Raw genomic sequence first — 23394 nt, 5'->3', positions numbered from 1 at the left:
TATCAAATCCCTATCTATAGGCTTTGAGGGTATTTGGGACAAACAGGTAGAGAAGACTTCCCTAAATGTTGTCTCCAGAGAATCAAGGGTCACTTAGCTAAGTGACTCCTGAATATCCTGCTGGCACATAAGTTCATTTTAAAAAGCCAATTTGAGTGCTTTATATGTACCATGAACTTACTTAGCATTCAGTATCTCTAAGTCTCTCACCACCATTCCTCACAAAACATGAAACCCTTTTGACACAGATGAGCAAAAAAGACTCAGAAAGGTTAACTGCTTAGTTCACCTAGCTTCTTATGGCAGAGCAGGACCCAAGTCTGCAATGAAGCTTGCCATGCATCAGAACCACTCACCTTCACCTCAAGCAAACATTTCCTCTTTCATTCTCACACCCCATGGGTGTCCTTGACTAACTGCCACCTGTAACTGCACTCATCTTTTGAAATCTCTCCAAAGATGGTTCTGGTAAACGCAGCAGGCAGCTATAGGCAAAGCAGCCATGTAAGTGACACCAGCGATCCCCACTGCCCGCCATTATTACTAACACTTGGATGTCTTCTAGTCAGCACCAACATGTTTGTTGGCCTTTACACAAACGAAACCCCATTTCCTCCAAGCTAAACAACGTCATAGTGTAGTAGGCATCAAGGATGATGTGCTTATTTCTGGAGCTTCCTACCCACAAAAGCCCATGTTAAGAAAACCCCTTTCCCACTTTACTATTAAAAGATTCAAATAAAAATGATGCTTACTATCCAGCACTTGACATAACTGACTCTCCATCCTTAATTCTAATTCTCTAATTCATATCACCACAATGGACAAATACGGGCCGAGATATATAAGAAATGACTAATAAAGTGAAAAATTATAATAGACACGAGGGCTAAAATTCATTGCCAACTCCTTTAAGCAAACATAAACATCCATGTTAAAAGCATCACTGTATAAAAGCACATCAAGGAAATTAGACAATTCTGATCATTTTCTGCCTTTTAATGTTATTTCAGAAAATATTTGATGTCTCAAAACGTACATTTAAAAAATCCATACAAAACTGTAATTTGTTTTAAAACCAGACAGAAACAGTGGAAAAATGATTTTGAAAAAAAGTTCACCAAAAGTAAAAAGACACCCCTCCCCCCAACCCTTTTACATGAAAGCATAAATACGGCAGGTACAAATTTTCCTTGAGTTCCTTGTTGAAATTTGGTCCATATGAACAGGCTAGAGTAGAAAACAGACAATTTGTCCACATTTGCATTGTCAGTTGCTCAGGGCACCAGCAGCCTCAGTTCATCCTTCAGATGTTTTTTTAAACAGAGGAACTGAAAAATGAGGTTTACAGTCTCATCACATGAACACTCAAATCTGTACCCAAGGAAATGGTAGTATTATATTTACTATCATAGCCAGAGCCTATCAGGCGAACAGGGCTATCCACCTGTGGCTGCTGCTTGGCAAAATATCCTTCCTCTCCACGTGAACAAGAAGCTCTAGAATGCTTTTAGGCAGAGTGATGGTGATGTTATGGGCACCATACCAATCTTATTCCTGGACAATGACTTAAGCCCCATCATGAGAACGGTTTTTTCCTCTTCAACAGATTTTGTAAAAATAGACCTCTAAGATGATGCTACATGTTCTAAAAAAGTGCCACAGAAACCCACCCAGGATGAGAATGACAGCAACAAAAGGAAAGTGGCCGCTATTTCTTGTGTGAGGGATGATGACCCCCTCCCATGGGTCCCATTTCTCCCCCAGTTAGATGTTCTAAGGGACAGAAAGGCTGTGGAAAGGACCACCGGCTGGGAGAGTTATTGCACAACCCGGAAGAGCAAGAAAAACGTGGACAGGCAAGGGGCAGGGGGGAGGGTTGCTGCGACTAACACACAAGGTAACACTGAATTAGGAGCTCAAACCGTTCTGCAACAGTCAGACATGTATGTGTTAGCACTTGAGACTGGGAAGTAAAAGTAAACTCCTTTATCATATAAACTTTGGGCTGAATGGGAAGCAAAATAGACCAAAAGAGGTTATGGTAAGCGTGCCTTTTAAAAAAAATCCGGCGGTGGGGAAAATAACGGAGAAGCAGGGCTTGCTTGCTATGTGGGGCCAGACGGGAGTTTTCGAAGAGGAGCTGGAAACTCTGGGCTTCCCTTAATAGGTATGCTTGTGGTTGGACCACCTCACTGACTTCCACAGCCACCCAGCTGGGCCAGAAGAGAACTGACACAAGGGAGAAACCAAAAGCAGAACACGCCACAGACCCTAATGCTGGGCAGCGGAGTTTGAAACAAATGGGGCGAAACTGTCACAATCCGTGTCCCTTTTATATGTAACTGTACTGAGGTATGGTGTCTTTGGCTGCTTGTGAGAAGCAGCCATCGAGCCCTGGCAGCTGGGGGCTGGCCACGGAGTACAAGTGAAAACCACACAGCAAAGTAAGGCACTTATTCACACACACACACACACACACACACACACACACACACGCATGCACAATCTGCTTGGGACAAAAAGTCTACAGGGGTTGCCAAGCACGAAAGGCTACATGGAGACTGCAAATCCCAATGCTCTTCTTTATAGCTCTGCCAGTCCAGGGAACTCCATAAAAGAATGAGGCAGCTCTCACTGGGGGGAACTGGTCTTCAGCCTTTGCGAGGTGGAGCTAACACTCATGCGAGAAGTGGGGTAAAGAGTGAGAAGTTGGTAAAGTCTACCTCACTGGGACAACCTTGGGCTGGAGAGGGATCCTATTTAGGTTTTCCAGTCATCTGACAATGACCTAATCCTCCAATAATCCCTAAAGTCCTCTGCTGAGGAAAGGAGCCATAAGCTCGGAAGGCAGAGCAAAGGAGGAAGAGCACACTACTGTCTTGACTCACAAGCTTTCAGCACTCCCTCTGTTAGAGAGCTGAGAACATCAAGCATTGAAGTTTGTGCACTTGTGCCACCGGCCCTTAGGCGGGAGAATGAGTTATGTGCAGACTTCCCTCTCTCTCACACCAGGCCTAGGAAAAACCAACTAGGAAGGCTAAAGCATACAAAGGAAATCTAAGCCGAGGCCTTTTCTAGGCACAAAGGGAGTCGGCAACCCACTTCTGATTAAAGCATCCGTGGAAGATAAGAATTTTGTTGTGGAATCCTGGGATGAGATGCACTCTTTCACCCAACCTCTTATTAGCTGCTGAGAAAAAGGTCAAGGGGTACTGACAAAGGAGGTCCAAAGAGAGACCCCAGAAGCACACACCTGCCCCAAGCTTCGGGGGTTCTTAGGGTCCCAGGGTTTCCGGTCAAGATAAGGATCTGTGAATGTGGCCAGGGCAGCAAGGTGTCTACTGGGGTTTCTTACATGTTGGGAAGTTATGCCTTGGGACATGGACAAGTTTCTCAGCAACCATTTCCGTCCAGTGGCCCCGACACACACAGGATTAGAACTGACTCGAAAGGGAGGACAGTAGCTCCCCTCCTGGCTCAGCCTGCTCCCCCTTTGCCCAGAACCATCCCCTACCTTCAAAAGGAGCACACGCAATTTATAAATAGTGCCGCCAACAGCGCCCGGATGGTAAAAATAACTCCCATCACCACTGCACCTCCAAGGAGGGGAGCCGGTAGCACGGATCCTTGGTCCACCAGCGCCACCTCCCTCCTCCCACGGCGTCTGTCGGCTTCCCCACAAACTCAAGTTAGGGCTGTCGAGAGGCCACAGTTGCTGAGGTAGGTCACGTCTTTCCTCCCGCCCTTGGTGCATGGTGCCGAACTCTCAAGCTTGGAGGTGTCTGGCGGAGCCTTCACAAATGGCTTGGCACTTTGGGGCAGGAGAAAATGCATCAAACTGAGGAAAACAGCCAAAGTGACCAAAATTAGAACAAGCTAGCCCAACAAGCTCATAGGATAAGGTGGAATTATTTCAGCTCTGGCAACACAGTCTGTGTCGACCTGCCAAAGACTTGGCTCTGCTGTGACATAAACGTGCCAGGGAGGGTGGCGGGCGGGGTGGGGGGTGACCAAGTACCCTACAACCACCCTCCTCCCCAAACATCCCTGAAGCCCAGGCTGGCAAGATGCCAGCCCCACTCACGGTCTCAGGGTTTTTGTTTCACACAAAATAAACCCTAGCACACTCCTGTCCACCGGGAAGCAGAGCCTAAGTTGACTCCAGCCACTGGGCTGGTGGGACCACATCCAAGGCATGATGTACTGGCAGCACGGAAAGCTTGCAAGAGACAGGCACATGAAGTTGTGGCGTCTCTGGCACGCCGAGTGTCCTGGGACAGAGCAACGGAAACCTACAGGCATGAGAATGAAGGTTGCTTGATGGCAAGACTCCAGCTGCTCTGCTCAACACTACCTCTCCAGCATCTGGCACAGCGCGGGCACCTGGCACATCTCAGCATGCCATACATATCTGTTGAAGGCACAACTCAACGGTTTAACCTGGGCTCACCTGAGAGAGGCCTCCTGCATGTGAAGCCCTGCCAATGACGTAACCTGGAGAGCACCCAGGATGGGTGTTCTATAATGGGGGAGGAAGGTGGGCTTAGGAGGCTGCTGGCTGAACACGCCATTTGCAGTTACCAGGCAAGGTGGGGGGCCTGAACTCAGGCCTCTGTCAGGGCTGTTTGACTGAAATGGCTAAGGGATCCCGTATCAGGTCTGCTGTATTGATACCAAAACTGCCCTTTTACCAACAGTTCTGCTGTGCAGCCCAGAGAAGTGTCAGGGAAGGAGAGGGAGAAATGGGGGAAATGCCTATTTTCAAAAACACTGTCTCACTTCCTAAGGGTAATCAAAAGCAACCACGGGTAGCTCTTCCCATTTCTGCAACCTTATTGTGGAGAGGGATGAAGGCCTCCAATGGCATTAGGAAACAAATCCCTCAGTTACTGGGAAGTTAAAATTTATCTATGATGTAAGTGACTTGGAGAAGGGGAGTTGCCTTGATGAAAAAACCCATATCCCCCTTTCTGATCTAAATTCAGGTTTGGTTTCTGCTGTGATGTCAGGAAGATGACCATATACCAAATGACACATAGATTCCTGCACCTACCAACGACGACTCCCCTTCGCCTCAGCACAGAGTTCGGAGGTTCTTAATTAGGACCTTTTTTTATTGTTGTTTAGAAGTTTGCTCTTGTTGCCCAGGCTGTAGTGCCATGGTAAAATCTCTGCTCACTGCAACCTCCGCTTTCTGGGTTCAAGCGATTCTCCTGCCTCAGCCTCCCGAGTAGCTGGGATTATAGGCACCTGCCACCACGCCTGGCTCATTTTTTGTATTTTTAGTAGAGATGGGGTTTCACCATGTTGGCCAGGCTGGTCTCGAGCTCCTGACCGCAGATGACCTGCCCACCTCCGTCTCCCAAAGTGCTGGGATAACAGGCGTAAGCCACTGCGCCCGGCCGTAATTAGGACCTTTTTAAAGCTGAATGCCCCTTCTAAAAGTCCTCGCAAGGCGCCATAAGGACTTGGAGGCCTTGTCTTCAGGTGGAGGGGAGGGGAAAGAATCTGTGAGGGAAGGGGCCAGAAAGGCGCCTATCATCTACCCAGAGAGTGATTCTCAGTCAGTCATGGTTTCATGCAGCCTAAAATGCTGTAGTTGTGCTCAACAAACGACAATTCCAAAGAACACTCAACAAGGGCGGCCAGATGGACAGTGGTCCAAGTGACCCTCCCTGGACGCCAAGGGACCGGCATGGGGCTGAAGCCCTTGAGGCTTAGTGTTTCTGCAGCTAGAGATGAAGTCAAGGTAGTTAAGTTTGGCCCCTGATGGGGCTGGCTGGCTCTGGAGGTGAGGACCAGCATATCTCAGGCAGGTTTATGAACCGCTGTTTGGTTTGGTTTTGAACGCTTGTGAATGTCTAAAAAAGCAAACGGCGACTGGGACTGCTGGAGAAAGGCCTAGGTCGACTCCTCTGTGGGTTCTGCCACCATTACCTTTCTGGAGGGGCCTGCTGTGCAGTTTGCTCTGCTCTTGCTCTAAGCAGTGGGAAGACGTGTCTCCCCCACAGAGTGACAGCAGGCTGGCTTCCAATCCGCGGCCAGCCACTGGTAAGCGCTCAAGTCACGGGACCCAACTGAGTTCACGCCATCCTTCTGGGTTGAGTTGTCATGTCCCAAAGCCAAATGCCTTGGCATTTACAACGAGCAGTGGCTGCTGTGCCTCAAGATGGTACGTGCAGAACTGGAATCATGTATCTCATCAGTTAATCAGCACCAAGGAGATGATGATCCGAGAGGGCCGCTCTCTCTTCTTCTTGCCCATCCGCATGAGGACCACCGAGGGCCTGCTACCAGCCCCAGGCTTCCGACTGGCAGGCCCTAGGGGACCGAAAGACAGGACTGCAATCTTAGCTCCCCTCTCATTGTAAAAACCAGACAGAAAAATGGCAAGATAAGGTGAAATTAGGAAGTCAAAAGGAAAAGCAGCAGCCATGAGGGAAGAGACAGAGCAAGCAGAAAGGTGCCAGCCACCGGTGCCTGGGGTTCTGGAAAAGCCAGCACAGGACAGGAGTGAGGACAGGAGGTGGCCTGAGGGGCAGAAAGAGAAAGATTTTTGGCTTTATTGAGAATGGTTTGTGGAAGAATAAGAGAAAGCCAAGAAGAAAGAAAGCGAAACCCCACATTGAAAGACAGGTTTCGGCCGTTCGAGACGGAGCGTCACAGGCAGGAAGGAGGAGGCAGGGAGGGGCGCGGGCTCCTCGCCCCCTGCTGGGCCCCCACCACGAGGATTCCTGTTCTTAGCACTTTGGCCTTAGGGAGACTTGAGTTTCTTAGTCCGTGGGGAGGTTCCGTTCTCTGCCTTCACCACTCCATTTTCATGGTAACCTGGCAAGTGGAGAGAGACAAGGATACATGGTATTTCTGCTGCAGCTAAGGCAGGAGAGGGGAGGGTGGGGCCAGGCCAAGGAAAGGGCCCAGGCAGCCCGGCTGCTACACATGGATGCACCAAAGGGGCGCAGGGCTGCAGCCTTGCACAGTCAACAGAAGCCAGCAGATGGCTCCCAGGAGGGTCCTGTCTTCCCCAGAGCCCTGTTTGAGAGGCTTGGTCTCTGACTGCACTTTAGCAGGAAGGGCCTCGGATGACGCACAATAACTCAGCAACAACAGAGGCCAGCCTGCCCAAGCCCGAGGCTGGGGCTAGATACTCGCCGAAATCACTGAGATGCTGTCACTGTCTCAGTGTCCTCAGTTCCTCTCAGGCCCCTGCAAGGCGTCGGCCCACTTCCAGTTCAGCAAGAACACCTAGGAGCAGTGGCCACAGAAGGGAGGGAGACGAGAGGCTGTAGGAACACGGCCTCGTGCAGATACCCAACACTTCTCTGGCAGAAAAATTGTGCTCTTTTTATTGTTCAAAATACCTCCGTGTGCCTGCTCAAAGTCAGAGGTACTGGCTGCAGTCTTATGCCCCATACCACCCCTGCCAGCCAGGCCTCACTCTGCGACACACCCAGCTGCGCACGTGTCTGGTTCAAACACACATAAGCCTTTGCCAACCAGGTGGCCGCCTGGAGAAAAGCAGGTGAGTCAGAAAGCAGCGCCCAGTGTAGACAGGCCCCCAGGCTGGGCAGAACGTGCAGGGTTGGCAGGGCCTGGGGACCTGCTGAAGGTAGGTGATGACTGGAGTGCATGCAGGGGCCAAAGGAGAAGTGGGTGTCCCACCCCTACCCCCCCACCTGGCACTGTGTCACTGTGAGTCATTCTTGGAGACAGAGGAGGAGCCAGCAAGCTGGGAGGCAGGGGCAGGCTGAGATGTGGAGCAAAAGGGCAGGTGAGGACAGAGGCCACTGTCCGGCACTGAGAATGGGCGGCGGCAGCAGCAGCAGCTGGCTGGGGTCCAGAAGCCACCCTGAGGACACGCTTCCTGCCAGAGTTCTCCGCCCAGCCACTGCCCTGCCCCACAGTGGCCAGGGCTCCCAGCCTAGTTAGGGCCAGCCCCACCCACAGTCTGTCCTTGGCCCACACCCAGCCACGTGCCAACCAGGGAGCTAGGAGCCCCAGCCCTGAGGAAGGAGTCAGGAAGGAGAAGCTGGCAGGATTGGTCTGGGGAGCACCCGAGAAGCCTGGTGCCTTGGCTCCTCCCACCCATCCCAGCCAGACTTCCCTGGCTCCACTCTCTGCCAAGGGCCCTGGCACTCACCAGATTCCCTCTTGATGAGCCTGGCTGGTAGTCTGGGTGTAGCTGGGACTCTCCGCTTTGCACTCTGCTCATTCCAGTATTCCCGCCAGTGCCGCAGCTGGGAGTGGATGAAGCGCCACATGAGCCACGCCTGGGCGGCACACACCAGCAGCAGCACGCAGAGCCTACAGAGGGGCAGGGGGTGGGCTTAGGCCGGGGCTTGGGCTCACAGCCTTGTGGCTGGGTTGTGCGGGGGAGAACAAGGGCCAGGGGCCCTGCAGTTCCCATGGCTCATCAGCTCCTCTTTCACCGCCAGCCCTCTTCCACACCACCACTATCACCAGGAAGAGTGTGCGCTTCGGTCAGTCTGCTCCAGCACACATCGCATGTGCTAGGGAGATGGGAAGGAAGTGGCGACAGACGTACCGACATCTCTACAATCACGCTACTCCCATGACGAGGGAGGGGTCCACGGCTGTGTCTCTTTTGCGCACATCGCACAGAACAAGACTCATGTAAGCTCCACAAATACTGGTGGAATTCAAATGATCTGAATGTCTGGAAGAGTGGCTTCTCATTTAACATGTCACTTACAAGTGGAGCAACCCTGGACAAATCCCTCTCCTGGGCCTAGGGGCTCTGGGAAATAGTGGCTTGCTCGCTGCCTTTCTCACTGGTACAGGCGGCCACTAGCCAAGCCACTGAGCACACAGTTTTAAAGCACCCACACACAAGAAGAAGAGAATGATATCAACTGAGAGACTGAGTGTGACGTCTCTATGTGCCATGAAGTGCCAGACAAATGTGCGGGACTCCCATTTGGACTACAGTCTGAGCAAACCAGGACCAGGGGGTGAAGACGGTTTGGATGGAACCAGAGGCTGCTACCTCTTCTCCCTTCAGGCCTGATATCCAAAGATTTCCCAAAAAAATAACATGTGGGAGACTAAAGGGTCTGCTGCCTCCAGACCTTCTGCAGGGGCTGTGCCAAGTTCAGGAGGCTCCGGGAAGCCCTGGCTTATCACCTTGGACTTCTGCTCGACTCACCTGCAAAACAAAGTGTTGAAGTTCCCCTTCTCGGGGTCAAATGCCTGGTTTTCCATGCGAGCCAGTCCAAAGCCAATGGCCAGCACGGCAAGGGTGAGGATGAAGAGGCGGGTGATCCCAAAAACAGCAGCCCAGGCACTGAACCTGCCCACAGAGGCAGAAGAAGGATGTCAGTCTTTAGCACCCTTGAAGGAATCTTCACCCACTTCAGAAGAGACCCCAAGTGGGAAGAGGATTCAAGGGTGGCTGGGGAAAGTGCTTGAGGGACGAGATACCTAAACTCAGATGTTCCAGAAAAAAATAACGTGAGGGCACCCCCTGCAGGTAAGTGGGCAGTGTGCACCCAGGGAGGGACCCTCCAACCCTCCGGGCCTCAGGGGGAACCCCTGCCCACGCCTCTAAGCAGGCCAGCCTGCAGCAGCCCCACTTACAGTTTCTCGTTGTTTTCATCTGCAAAGTAGAAGAGTCGAGCCATGTGGAAGAGGAACTCGGTTGAGTACTGCAGCAGCAGCAAGATCAGGCCCAGGCGGCTCAGGCTGAGGGGGAAAAAGACTAGCCTTACATTCCCTCCAAGATGCTGCATAGGGCAGAAGCCATTGCATCTTGGCTCAGGCTGTCCCCTGTGCCTGGCTGAACTCTGCTTTCCACTCCCACGTTCCCTGGCTGGCTCTGCTCCATCCTTTAGGATTTGGTTTAGCTGTCACACCTTTAAGACATTTTTCCTAATACAGACCCGCTGGCCGTTCAGCTGTCCTGTCTCGGTCAGATGCCCTTGCCTGCTCCCACTGCAAACCTGGCACAGGCCCTTCACAGTACTTAGCACCTTGCACTCATCACCTTGGCTGGAACCAAGCACATAAAAGGTACTCAGAACACATTTGCTGAGCTCTGAGTATAGGAATATGAAGTGTTCCTGTTGTCTGACTTTCCATCATCCAAGTCTTCACAGCTCCAAGATACATGCAGAAGCAGGAAGTGCTCCTTCTGTGTGGTCCTGCTCGTACATTCTCCCCAGTCCTCACCACTGCTACGGTGACAGTGCAGACTGGCTTCTTAGACCTGTTATGCAGGTGACACATGAGCATCCAACACAAGGGCAGAGCTGGCATCACCCCACAGCCTTCGGCCCTCAAAGACCCATCCATGAACTGATGGTGCTACAGGCCACCAGAGACAGGAGACAGAGTTCGAGAGCTCCCTCCCTGCCTGAATCTCACTAATCCAAGTCAGTCATTTGCACAGGATGCCTGCTGCAAGGACCTAGTCCAACGCACCTCAGGATTTCCAGGCACCTCGGCAGAAAGTTACACACAGTGAGCTCTGTAAGTGCCAGCTTAGAGAAAGTGTGGGGTGCTCTCTTTTACTGCATGGGTAACACTCAGCAAAAGCCCAAATTATCAACGACACAGCTTATTACCATCAATAGAACTCTTTTCATAAAAGAGGCTCTCGAGAACTGACATTAGAGCAATTATTTCTGCCTCTAGATCAACCAAGAGAGACCTACTCTCCAAGTCATTATAAACCAAGGGGAAGGGAATTCCAGGGCTACGAGCTTTAGCAGTGTTTACACTGGACACTGTGAGGCAAGAGCCCAGCTTTGGGAGGCCTTCAAGCTGCAAAGCCATAGTTCAAAGGCCAACATCCACTGGAAGTCTTCCTGGCTCTCTCTGTTGAAGGTCTTCTTCTGGGTTGCAGAGCAGATGATACATACTGTGTTATGGTGCTCATCATTCTAAACTCTCCTTACCTATGTCTATAACTGTCTCTTCAGACTGAGAATGAACCACTGAAGATAAAGAATCTTCCATTACCATCTTTGTATTGTCAAGTCTTAGCACAGTGCTAGGCACACAGAGGGTGTCAACAAATGCCTGATAATTATATGATTGTGTGGACAGATGGATGGACATAAAAGGGCAAGGAAATCTGGCTGGCTCCATGGTCTCACTCACTTTAAGAGGTATGCTCCAGCTATGTGCACCAGGTACAGGCAAATATACTGGAGCTGGCGGGGAATTTCCTCCTGGAAACAAGAGAAGCAGATGGTAAATTTGCTAATTCCCTAACTGAAGACTCAGGGAAGGGGGAAAAGTGCAGGGGGTTGAGAGAACGCCACGCTTCTCTGGGCTGCTTTAACACACAGTCCCATGTCCCACGAGTCCCACAGTCCCACTGCACCAGGCTGCTGAAATTCAAGGGCATTCAGGTCCATTCCCAAATTCCAGCAGCCTTGGGTCTAGTGTCAGAGGGCGAGGTTTGGATTGAGAAAGAAGAAACAGGGACTGGAGAAGAGGGCTCTTGGAAATAATTCAGAAGGAAACTATAAAAAATAAAAATTAAAAAAGACTATGGAAATGGCAAAGACCTCTCCTTTGACATCTAGAAGATAAGAGTTAGGTTTCCTCCAAAGCCACAGGTCTGGTGGAAGAGGCAGGCAAGAGACTGACACTGGTGGACAACACTCATGGGGGTCTACATGGCACTTCTCCAAGAGATGACTCAGCATGTTGCTCAACCCCGCACATATTCCTATCACCACCCAATACTCCATGCTTCTGGAGGAAAGGAAGGGAGGTACCCCCGGGAACAGCAGGAGGGGAGTGGTGAATGAATGGCCTCCAAGAAGGGGGAGAAGTGAGCACTCACCTTCCGTACCTTCTGGAAGTATAGCTCAGGAAGTGCGTGCAGCCAGTAGGCCAGCTGGCATAGGTAGAAAAACTTCACCTGGAAGCTGGAGACAAGGGGGCAAGTCACAAGGGCAGGATAGAGAAAAGTGTCCCTGCAGGCGCTGGCCCAGCACGGGACGGAAAAGCATGGACCGAGACTCTGCCTGTGAGGAGCTGGTCCAGGAGCAAGGGAGTGAGGCCAGTGACCGCCGCACCCTGAGCCTGGCACCCTGGCTTCTCCGTTGGCCTGTGCCCTTGTTCCACATACAAGACCACTTAAAGGGACACGGAAAGTCCACAGAAAGAAACAAACATGATTAAAAGAGTGCAGAGGAGGAGGAATCCTTCAGCCTTGAGGAGGGAGCTGATTACAGAGCACTGTTGATGGAGATGGGGACCAGCAGATACACTGACACAACGAACGGCTCTAAGCAGCAAGGGAAGGTTCTAACTCAGTCCTATGTCCTTTGTTATTGTTGCTCTTAAAGATCTCAGGAAAGGCAGCCAGGTGCAGTGGCTCACGCCTGTAACCCCAGCACTTTGGGAGGCTGAGACAGGTGGATCACCTGAAGTCAGCAGTTCGAGACCAACCTGGCCAACATGGTGAGATCCCGTCTCTACTAAAAATACAAAAATTAGCTGGGTGTGGTGCAACATGCCTGTAATCTGAGCTACTTGGGAGGCTGAGTCAGGAGAATCGCTTAAACCTGGGAGGCGGAGGTTGCAGTGAGCTGAGATCGTACCATTGCACTCCAGCCTGGGCAACAAGAGCAAAACTTCATCTCAAAAAAAGAAGACAAAAAATAAAGTTCTCAGGAAAGGCAAAGGGTGGCCTCCTGAGGGAGATGGCCCCAGGTACTGCCCTCGGGGTAAACTGGCCTCTTGGCAGCACTCTATGAGGCAGAGGACGCTGGCTCTGACAGAGCAGCAGCTATGGCAGGCCAGAAGGAAAGACAGTCTATGGATGTCAGGGGGTCGCCAAGAAGGTAGAAAGCCCAGAGGGCATTACGGAGGGAGAGGTTCTGCTTCTGTATCTGTCTCGTGCAGTTGAGGCACCTCCATGATGGGAGCCAGTACAGATGGAATTTCATCTGGGGATTCTCTGGTCAAGCATGCTGAGAAGAAGCGGCTTCCAGACAAGTCTACCATCCACAATAGGCTCAGGGCATGACCTGCTCGTCAGGCCAGCTGGGCCTGTGGTGTTCCGGCCACACACAGCTGGGACAGGAAGGCAGTGGGCCGGGTGGCTCCTCCCTGGGGCTGAGTCACGAGCATACTCACGGGAGGTGCACATGCGGGTAGTCCTCCCAGAGGCTTCTTGGGTTTGTTAAGTATCCTTCCTGCAGTGGGTGAGAAGAGAGACCATTTAGAGACGTGGACATGAGACCTGCTGGGGGCCCTAGGACTGGTCCAGGGGTCAGGGATGCATCCAGCCCCCACCTGACAGAAAGAGGCAGGAAGGGGAAACGCGAACACAGAGAACTTGTCTGTGTGGGACCCCTGGCGCTTGGCTGGTTTCTTTACTGTGGAAGAGTCATGCTGGAGTAGGAAGGGCCATGGTCTGAGGCCCAAAGACCCACATCTGAAGATGAGTCTGACAAGCGAATTAGTCTTGCTCCTCTGAGCAAGCTGATTAGTCTCCCTAAGCCACAGCTGGCTCATCTGCAAAACAAAATAAAAATACCCACCCTCACAGAGTTATTGTTGGAAATGAATGAGACAGTTTATGTGCCAGTGTCTAGTCCTGTGCCTGGCATGCAGGCGCTCAGGAAATGCCTCTATAATGAATACACAAATGAACTCTAGAATCACCACCCGCTGGAAAAATGAAAAGCCTACTTTGGCTTTTCACATCCTGCTGAATAAAAAACATGGCAGGAGCCCGTAGGCCTCACCATGCAGCTGGACTCTGACACCTACCACACTATGTCATTACTATCCGTTGTTTCCATTACTCTTACAAGTCCCTTCATATTAGGGCCTTCTCTTGCCTATCTTTAGGATTCTAATATCTAGCCCAGCACCTTATATGGGGTGGGGAAGGTAACATGAAAACCCTCCCATCACAAAACATCTAGAAATGCTGGCTGAAATCTAATGAATATTCTTTTAAATGCAAAGAGCTGACGAGCTCACAGTAAGAAAGGGAAATCCCCGGGGACCAAAGGGAGAGGGAGGCTAAAAGGCAGAGCAGTAAGGTGACACTGTAGCAGCCCAGAAGGCACTTCTCACGGGCCAGGGTTTTTGTGCCCATGTGAGAACAGAAGATGGTGCCTTGGGAGGTGGAACCCGTGACCTTGTATAAGATCAGGACCTCTGAAAGGCCGCAATCTCAGAGAGAAGACAGACTAGAAAGTGTCTGCTGACCAACACAGGGAAACGAAGATGTCTGCTCGGCCCATACTCAAGGTGAAAACAAAATCATTTATTCTAAAAATCTGCAACCTCAGGTTCACTCTGAGTTTGTAGGTGAAATACACCACCTCTGTGATCCAAAAGCCACCAGCCTAAGAAATTAGAATTAATAGTGTTGTGGGCCAGTGATACCCTAGGGACATACCCTCATCCAAGGATGCTCAGGATTGCCACAGATACAACCTTGCTAAAGACGAATTTATAATCCAAGATTACAAAACACGGGAAGAAACAATCTACCACAAGCAAGAGTCAGCTGACAATACAGGAGGGCAATAAACACCAGTTGGCTGAATGAATGAATGAATGCTTTGTGCAATTTCTCTCTTCTGAAGAAAGGGCTCTTATTTGTCACTCAGAGAAGGCAGAGCAGATTAGATTAGGATGACTTCATTTTAGAAATGGGAAAATGAAAAAACAAGGCCGGGCGCGGTGGCTCAAGCCTATAATCCCAGCACTTTGGGAGGCTGAGACGGGTGGATCACGAAGTCAGGAGATCGAGACCATCCTGGCTAACCTGGTGAAACCCCGTCTCTTCTAAAAAATACAAAAAAAAAGTAGCCGGGCGAGGTGGCGGGCGCCTGTAGTCCCAGCTACTGGGGAGGCTGAGGCAGGAGAATGGCGTAAACCCGGGAGGCAGAGCTTGCAGTGAGCTGAGATCCGGCCACTGCACTCCAGCCTGGGCGACAGAGCGAGACTCTGTCTCAAAAAAAGAAAAAAGAAAATGAAAAAAGATAGGCAGGATCTCCTGAAATAAGATAGTTTTTTTTGATACAGAGTTTTGCTCTTGTTGCCCAGGCTGGAGTGCAATCGCACGATCTCGGCTCACTGCAACCTCCGCCTTGCAGGTTCAAGTGATTCTCCTGCCTCAGCCTCCCAAGTAGCTGGGATCACAGGCACGCACCACCATGCCCAGCTATTTTTTGTATTTTTAGTAGAGACGGGGTTTCACCATGTTGACCAGGCTGGTCTTGAACTCCTGACCTCAGGTGATCCGCCTGCCTCAACCTCCCAAAGTGCTGTGATTACAGGCGTGCACCATCACGCCCAGCCAAGATAGTTTTTCAGTAGCACAGCTGAAATCTGAGTTGGGCCACAAATCTTCTGGTCCAATAACTTCAGGCTAGGTTGCTTCAGTAAATCAGAAAATCAACTGAGCTGGTGGCTTTGATGAGAAGACTGAGAACCTCACATGTTCACACTGGGATTAAAGGCAGAGGTTTTATAGTGCTCAGCATTTGGCCAACAAGGTTTAGTAAGAAGTATTCTAGGTTATTGTCTATTAGGATCTTTAGTTGTATTTTCAAGTGAGGGCTGATCCACCCACCTTTGAGTCACTAAACGCCCTGTGATCTGTCAGTATGCCTTTCAAGTATAGTCCACAGCCTAATTCCACAAACTTGGGCCTCCATGAGCACAACAACCTAACTGATAGGTCCAATTGGATACATGTATACCACTGTAGTCACGGTCACCTGGATTAGAAGGAAATGATCTCACCTTGAACTTACATGGCCTCATTTCTAATCTCTTCTCACTACCACTGCCCTCCTTTCTCCTCCCTGGGTCACGCGCTGATTGAGGAATACAAGTGGACGAGGCTCTCAGGTGGTGGCGTGTGTAGCAGTCGTGACAGTTGTGAGCTCTTTCAAATACACTGCTTCTATCACCCCCACCCGCCTCCTCTGTCACGCACACACGCCTGCCTTCATCAGCTCTCCTGCCCTAGGCTACCTCATTCCAGGGACATCAGAGAGGTGAGAATGTCTCTTCCTAGAGGAAGCAGCAACGTGCTTAGCAGGAAAAATGGTACTTCTGAAACTGAGGTGGGAGAGAAAGTTCTGCCAAAACAAGACTCGCCAAGAAAAGCAGCACTGAGAGCAATGTAAAGCCCAGACAATCTCATGATCTTAAACAGGAACGCTCCTTGGCCTGGCCTCTTACTTAGAGACAAAGAGGTCAGAACTTTGAAGCCAACAAGCAAAGAAACTCCCCAGAAAAATGTTGCCTGCTTGTGAATGTCCAGTCCGCTGGGACTGGAGGAGGAAAGGGGTGGAGGGAGGAGAGCAGGGGGAGCCAGAGGAAAAATGACTCACTGCTCTGAGAACAGCCTTTTCCAGACCTCTGTCCAGGCAGCTGTCTGAGGGAGGACTGAGGCTGGGGCACCCTCTGAGCTCAAGCACGCAAAGCACCTGAGTCCACAGCGGGCTGAGGGTGACCCAGCAAGCACCTGAAACCCACCCCAAATCCCATCCACTGACAGGCCCCAGCAGATGGTTTGGAGCTTTTGAAATCCTTTGTTGTCTCTTGATTCTAAAAATCCACGCATGAGCTAAGCAAGGCCTCAACAAGGTGGAGAGATCCCTCCTGTTTCCCCAGCAGCCCTCCTTTTGGTGTGTGAACAAACACCACCACGCAGAACAGCGTAATTCAGACACAGCACAGGCAAGTGCTACATAAATTCAGACATACCTGGTATTATTTGACCATCAGAACCACCATGCACTAAAAATCTGCCCTAAAGCAACTAGTCTGTCAGTAGAAACCGGTCCTGGTACAAACACCAGCGTTAAGGACATTCCCTCTACTTGGTTCTAAAATCTACGGTGGATTTTAGGTTCTAAAATATGAAGTCAGATATGGCAAGGAAGTCAGACAGGGAAGACCAAATGCCCACCCGTCCTGCTTTCTCCAGTGGAGTGTTTTTTCCTTTTTCCCTGAACAATGAGTAGTCGATCAAAGGTAGATTAAAAGTTGGAGGCTGACATTCCCATAAAATTATTGGTGGTCCAGCCACACTCCCACTGCTCTACTTCTATATATATATGCAGAGAGAAATGTTTCAGTCAAACACCAAAACAATACTGGTATTTCTGGTGGGAGGAATTTGAACTTCTCTATATTGTTCACTTTTTAAAAAATAATCATTTATGATATTTATTAAAACAACCAATTCATTACTTAAAAAATGTTGAAGGCTGGAGAGAGAAGATGCATTTGCAGTTTACTCACTCATTCCACAGCCAACATTTAGCGGGCACTTAGTATGCGCCAGGCACCATACCAGGAATACAGCAGTGAGCACGGTGCCTGCTAGCAGGCAGCTCAGAATCTAGTGGTGGGAGAAACAGACAGAGAATACACCAACAAGAAAAGCACCAGCAACAGGCACAGTACAGAAAATGCCAATTGGTGGCGGATTCTCTGAGGAGATGGTATCTGGGAAGAGACTTGGATGGCAAGAAGGAGTTGGCCATGGGATGGCAGAGGATGAAGCCCTTGAGCAGAGAAACCACCAGTGCAAAGCCCAGGATGTAGAACAGCCAGGACAAAAGTGGGGTTGTGGCCAGTGAGATGAGACCAGCAGCATCAGCAGGACCCAGATCACATGAGTGGGGAGGAAAAACGATTTCACTGCAAGTGTGATGGGGGCTTTTAAGCATGGGAATGTATGGTTTTATTTCTGTTTTAAAAGATCCATCTGGCTGAGCAGAAAATGGATTGGGGTGGGAGGGTACAAGAGTGGAAACAGTCTCCTAGAAAAAAAGATACTCAGTGTCTAGGCAAGAGAAGATGGTGGCTTGGACTACACAGATCAAGGTGTCTCAGCCTTGGCACTATGGCTAGATGATTCTTGGTTGTGGAGGCTGTCCTGTGCATTAAAGGCTGTATTGTAGCATCCCTGGCCTCCACCCACTAGATACCAGTAGCATATTGCCAAATGTCCCCTAGAGGCCCAAATCTCCCCTGGTCAAGGGTCACTAGACTAGGGGTGGTGGTGCAGGCAGAAAGCGGCAGACAGTCTCAATGGGTTTGGGAGGTACAGCTGGCAGGACCTGCAGATGAAATGACTGTGGAAAGTGAGAGAAAGAAGAGTCATGAAAAAATTTGCACCATAACAGAAAAATATGATTTTTTTAAAAAACAAGCTGCGTTTATGTCTTTTACAGAACTACCTCTCTTCTTTTTCAATCACTTTCCTTCCAGGAAGCACGGTTCTGATGGAGGAGGGCAAGGAGTCAAATGCTGTCAGGAGGAGTTGGGGGTCACTGGAGCTTTCCGTGGTCCCCTGGTCTCTGTGCCCGTTGAATATGTTGAGTGGGGAACTAGCTCTCCCCAGAATAAAAGACTGTTCTGTGCCTCCCCAAGAGAACCCTATGTGCTCCCAAACTAATTAGCAACATGTTCAAATCCTTGAAGAACTGAGAGAGGCAAAGACAGAGCTGCTGAGCATTTCACACCCTGGAAGGCATGTTAAGCAGCTTGGCTCTAGCCTCCAAATCTGGTCACCACGTGTCCCAGCTGGGGTGGAATGTCTGGGGGTGAAGTTGAAAGGGTAAAAGTGACTCAGAGATGAGGCAATCCTTCTCCTGAACCGCGGTTAAGCATCTTGGGTATCTTGAGGCTGTTCTGCTTCAAAGCAGCTTAGGCGTCCAGGGGTGGGCACGGACGGAACGTCAAGGGACTAGGTGTGGTCTGAAACCTGGAAGTCTAGGGACTTATGTGCACGGCACGACAGCAGGGATGCACTGTTCACACAGTGTCAATCTGCCCCTGGGACTGTGACAGAGGAGCCTTGCTTGAGAGGACAGAAGTCTTGGGCCTCTCATTTAAAATTCCTAGCGTTCTGCTTAGGAAAGCTGTTCTTTGATGAAATGATAACAGGAATAAAAACAATGTACAAAAGGACGTGTTGACTCTGGCTTTGAGAATAGGAATTCAACATTCAGCTCTAGAGACAGAGTTCCTTGTGATGGAAGGGCCCATCACTGCCACTGAAAGAAAAGGAAGAAAGGGAGGGACCTGTGGAAGGCCAGGAAGGAAATCTTAAAGAGGTCACAGGGTTGCTGAATTTTTCAAGACCCAGGCATGGGTTCCTCGGGGGGCCAGGTTACAGAAAGGTGGAGCTCCAGGTGGTGGTGGGTACTAACTCAACACTTCCTAGCAGGACAGGCAAGGTCTTGTTACGGCAAACTCCAAAGGACCATCCGCATTCCTTTCTATGAGGGAATTTTCCTGTATCAAAGGTTGCTTGAAATAAGAGTCCGTTTACGTAGAAAGGAGGGGAAATTGTCTGGTCCTGCAGGCATCTGTTGCAACGGCATTGACTCTCACAGGATCTGATGAGCTGAGAGAGTGAGGCTGGCCTCGTTTATAGAAGGCCAAGGTAGTAAAACAGAGAGTAAGCTGGCCTTGGAACTCTATGTCCAAGTCCAAACTATCCTTGCTGCTTCAAAACCACAGACCCAAAGGCATACTGCAAAAATTGAGCTTGGAACTCTTCAATCTGTAACATGGGTATCAGAATGAACATCAAATGTATCTTATGGGACAGTGTTTGTAGAAGGGCCTTGTAAAACAATACAGTGTTAATGCAGGTACACGGTATCATTACTGCAGTATTGCATAATGATTATAACAAGTGGTGACTGTTGGCCAAGATGACTCTCTCCAGCTATAAAATGGCATCTCTCTGCAATACCATGAGAATGCAAACATAGTTTCATTTCTAGGAAGCTAAGAAGGTTCTAAGAAACTTGCTCCCCTTAACAGAAAAAGAAAAAGAGCAAGGTGTCCTCTGCAGTCATTTGATCAGCAATCCCAGAGCCGGAAGTGCCCCTTGGTCTGAGCTCTCCCACTTCAGCAGTCCTGAGAATGGCTCACCGTCACCACCACGTAGAAGCACCAAATCACCGAGGTGAAATGAAAGACGACCAGCTGTCCAGATTCATTGAACTTGCTGTGTTTGACCTTGGAGAGATGAAGCCGTTTGCTGATTTTCTAAAGAATAAAGAAAACCCCTCATATTAATATACAAATGTATCCATACTGGGCAGGTTTCAAACTCCTGTTTTCTCCCCACAAAAGGGTTGAACACCCTTAGAAGTTTGCAGCTGGCCATAATCCAAGGTATTCAGTATAAGCCTACTGTGTGCATACAGTGCTTGGTCTAAGGCAAGCATTTTGAGAAAGTGACAAGATGAATGCCTCTAGTCTACGTGTAAAGAAAATATCCCCAATTACTCCATGTGCCACAGACCCATAAGGAGACCATCTCTAGACAGCTTTCTCTCTGTGTCATAAATACTGCTGCTCCATGTGCTGATTAAAGGAGGCTGTGAGAGGGAACAGAAATCAAAGCGTGGTGAAGGAAGCCCAGGCAATAGACCCAACCAGCGCAAGCAAGTTGGAGGATGAATGGGTGTAGAGCTGCAGTTTCCTCCAAGGCCAGGTCCTCCACCCCAAGGCACCTCCCCAGCTTCTGATCTCAGAATCCAGACATGTCACTTACATCTAAAATGTACTCCTGAACCACAGCGTGCAAGATGATGGTGATGAAGATGTAGAACAAGATTGTGACCAGGTCCTTAGGGCCATAGTGGTAGTGCACGGTCTCACTGTCTGTGGAGGTAATAAAAGTCCCATCAGCAACCCTGGGGGAAGGAAATACCCTGGGACCCAAAACTGAAATGAGATGGGAAGCAAAATGTGCCATCAAATGGTACCCATTTGCTATAGCCCCAGACTTAGAAGAAGGTTTCTGGTTTCTGCCCCAGATTCCTACCCACCCTCTGGTCTTAGCCCTTGGAAGCACCAATGAAGGTGACTAAGGAGAACCAAGCGCATGGCTGTATTGTCATCACAGTATCTCCCGAGTCTGTGCGGCAGGGCACAGTGGTTAGGAGCCAGGGTTAGAGACCACCAATCCCCATCACTGGCTCTATCACTCCCTAACTGTGTGACTGTGGATAAAGGACTAACCTCTTTGAGCCTCAATTTCCTCCCCTGTAAAATGGGACTATAGTTACGCTTTCTCAAGAAAGCACCGCATAAGGGCTGAAGGTGGACTCAGAAGCTGGACTCCTCAGTTTGTACCGCAGCTCTGTCCCTATGTGACCCAGGGGTATCTATCTCCATGTGTGACTTTTCTGTACCTCAGTTTTCTCATCTGAAAAATGAGGACATTTCCTGCATAGTAGGTTTATTATGAGAATTAAATGAATAAATGCGAAGTGCTTAGAACAGTGTCTGGCACATAGTAAGTGCTATATACATACTTGCTATTATTTTTGTTGTTGGGCTATGGTAAGGATCAAATGAGATAATTTGCTTACAGCAATGCCAACAATTTACAGTAAGTCTGTTTAATAAGTCTGTAGCTTATTAAAATACAATTTAATAGTAATAAATGAGACAGCATCCCAGGTACAGCAATCTTGTGAAACTCTGCCGTTGCAGCCTGTGGACGGGGGAGAATCTGCATCCTTGCTCCAGTCAGTGGGCAGCAGGCTGCGGGGCTGTGAGCCTGGTGGCTGTGTGCCTGGGTCTGGTCTGCTCTCTGCAACCCCCACCTCCACCAGTCAAATGGCTGCTCTCCAGCTGTGCTGCATTCGCTCTGAGTCACACACACATGAGTCATCTACGCTGCTGAGATGCATTTACCAGAAGGTAGCCAGGCTGTTTGTTTCAGGGTGGCCAGGGAACAAAGTCAAGCTGACTGGGTCACTCTGGGAGTCCACCCTAATCTCAGCCACCCTAGACTGAGGGAATGTAACGGTGGGCAGTGGTGAGGGGGTGGGAGGAGGTGGCGAGGACAGAGAGAACATGATCTTTGAAATCAGACAAACTTTCCTTTTTCCTCTCCCTCTTCCTTTCCACAAAGACCTATTCTGTGAGAGGCACTGGGCTAACTGTTGAAACATGGAGATAAAAGACACCACCCCTGGTTGGAAAACATACAGTGCCGCAGGGAGACTAACAGACAGATGTACAATTACACTACAGACAGGCAGCACTCCCAAGAGGCACACACAGTGAGCCACAGCAGGCGAGGGCCCCACTCTGGCTAGGGTGAAGGTGGTGGGTAAACTGTTCACTGGTCAGGGTGAACAGGACAGCATCGGAACTTGGGGACCGGCAGGGAGGCCGGTGCGGGGGCGGAGGGCATCCTAGCCAGAGAAAGCCACATCCACAAAGAATGAAGGGACTGCGGCTGGAGTGCTGGGGGCGGAGGGGAGGTCACCATGGTGAGTGGCGGGCTGCTGTGCATGGCCTTGTATGCCATGTGAAAGGGTGTGGACTTTATCCTGAAGGCAACGTGGAAACATCGAAGAATTCAAATTAAACAGGAAAATGATGACATTTGCGTTCTGGAACATTTACTCTGGCAGCAGTGAACATGCCCAGAGGTAAGGACACCAGTTAGAAAGCTGTTCCTGTGATCCAGGTAAGCCACAGGGCATGAATCAAGGCAGGAGAAGAGAGGAAGGGAGAAGAAGGGCTGTCAGTGAGAGAGAGCTGATGAGCCGAGGCCACTGAGGACTGAAGGGCTGGGATCCAGGACGGGGAGTCAGGCACTGAAGACCCAAGGAGAAGACATGAAGATGAGGGAGAGGAGACTCGTGGCCCTGCCTCTCTGCTCTACCACGTGTGACGCCAGGATTATATTTTCCTTGCCTTCTTCATAAAGAGACCGATGAGGTGGCCGCATATTTTGAAATTATAAAATAACTAAACACAGTTTCATCATCAAGATCATCCTTATTAGGCAAAATGGGATTTATACTCAACCAAACAAGCACAGTCCAAAAATCAGTGAAACGGTACCTGACAAGACCTTAGATTAGCCATTTTAAAGCCCTTTAAGAGGGTCACCTGCTATTCTTGGGATCCCAAATAGTAGGGTTCCAAAGAGATGTGACCATAGTCTGAAATCCTTATTGAAACTAGAATGAATGTAGAAATAAACACAGACTCGTGTTCCTCTGCTGTTGAGAGCTGCACACATGTATCCTCATTGGCTGACAAACCACGCACAGGGCTCCATGCTGGGCGCTGGGAGACAGCAGTTAGCAAGGTGGGCACAGCCCCTGCCCTCTTGGAGCTTAGCGGGTACATACCAAATCCTCGTACATTTAAACACCAGCAGCCAAAGAACTGTAACTCAACAACAAAAACCAAACAACTTGATTCTAAAAGGGACAAAGTTCTTGAAGAGACATTTCTCCGAAGAAGAAATACAAATGGCCAATAAAGACATGAAAGATACTCAACACCACTCATCATTCGGGCAATGCAAATCAAAACCACAACAAGGTTATCTCCTCACACCCATTAGGATGGCTACAATGAAGAAATAAA

The 23394-nt window shown here is 49.8% G+C and overlaps 1 protein-coding gene across 5 annotated transcripts in view; it reads right to left on the bottom strand.

The window, feature by feature from the left end:
- Positions 1-981: 981 nt before the first annotated feature.
- TRAM2 (translocation associated membrane protein 2) overlaps positions 982-23394 on the bottom strand; it is an 80541-nt gene continuing 58128 nt past the window's right edge. Inside the window, exons 3-11 of one of the 5 annotated variants that reach the window (XM_023213004.2) lie at positions 20546-20655; positions 19918-20034; positions 13120-13178; positions 11819-11903; positions 11125-11195; positions 9601-9705; positions 9170-9313; positions 8144-8307; positions 982-6831 (exon numbers count right to left, since the gene is read on the bottom strand). In XM_023213004.2, coding sequence (XP_023068772.1) covers positions 6758-6831; positions 8144-8307; positions 9170-9313; positions 9601-9705; positions 11125-11195; positions 11819-11903; positions 13120-13178; positions 19918-20034; positions 20546-20655 — 929 coding nt within the window. In that variant the 3' untranslated portion in view covers positions 982-6757. Of the gene's footprint in view, positions 6832-6862; positions 7249-8143; positions 8308-9169; positions 9314-9600; positions 9706-11124; positions 11196-11818; positions 11904-13119; positions 13179-13278; positions 14482-19917; positions 20035-20545; positions 20656-23394 lie in introns of those variants that run through there. The other 4 variants (XM_023213008.2, XM_023213007.1, XM_023213006.1 and 1 more) reach the window with 4 other exon arrangements.

This window comes from Piliocolobus tephrosceles, chromosome 5, assembly GCF_002776525.5.
Source record: "Piliocolobus tephrosceles isolate RC106 chromosome 5, ASM277652v3, whole genome shotgun sequence".
NCBI lineage: Eukaryota > Metazoa > Chordata > Mammalia > Primates > Cercopithecidae > Piliocolobus > Piliocolobus tephrosceles.
The sequence above is the reverse complement of the archived record's forward strand: the minus strand, read 5'-3'. Positions and strand labels throughout refer to the sequence as shown.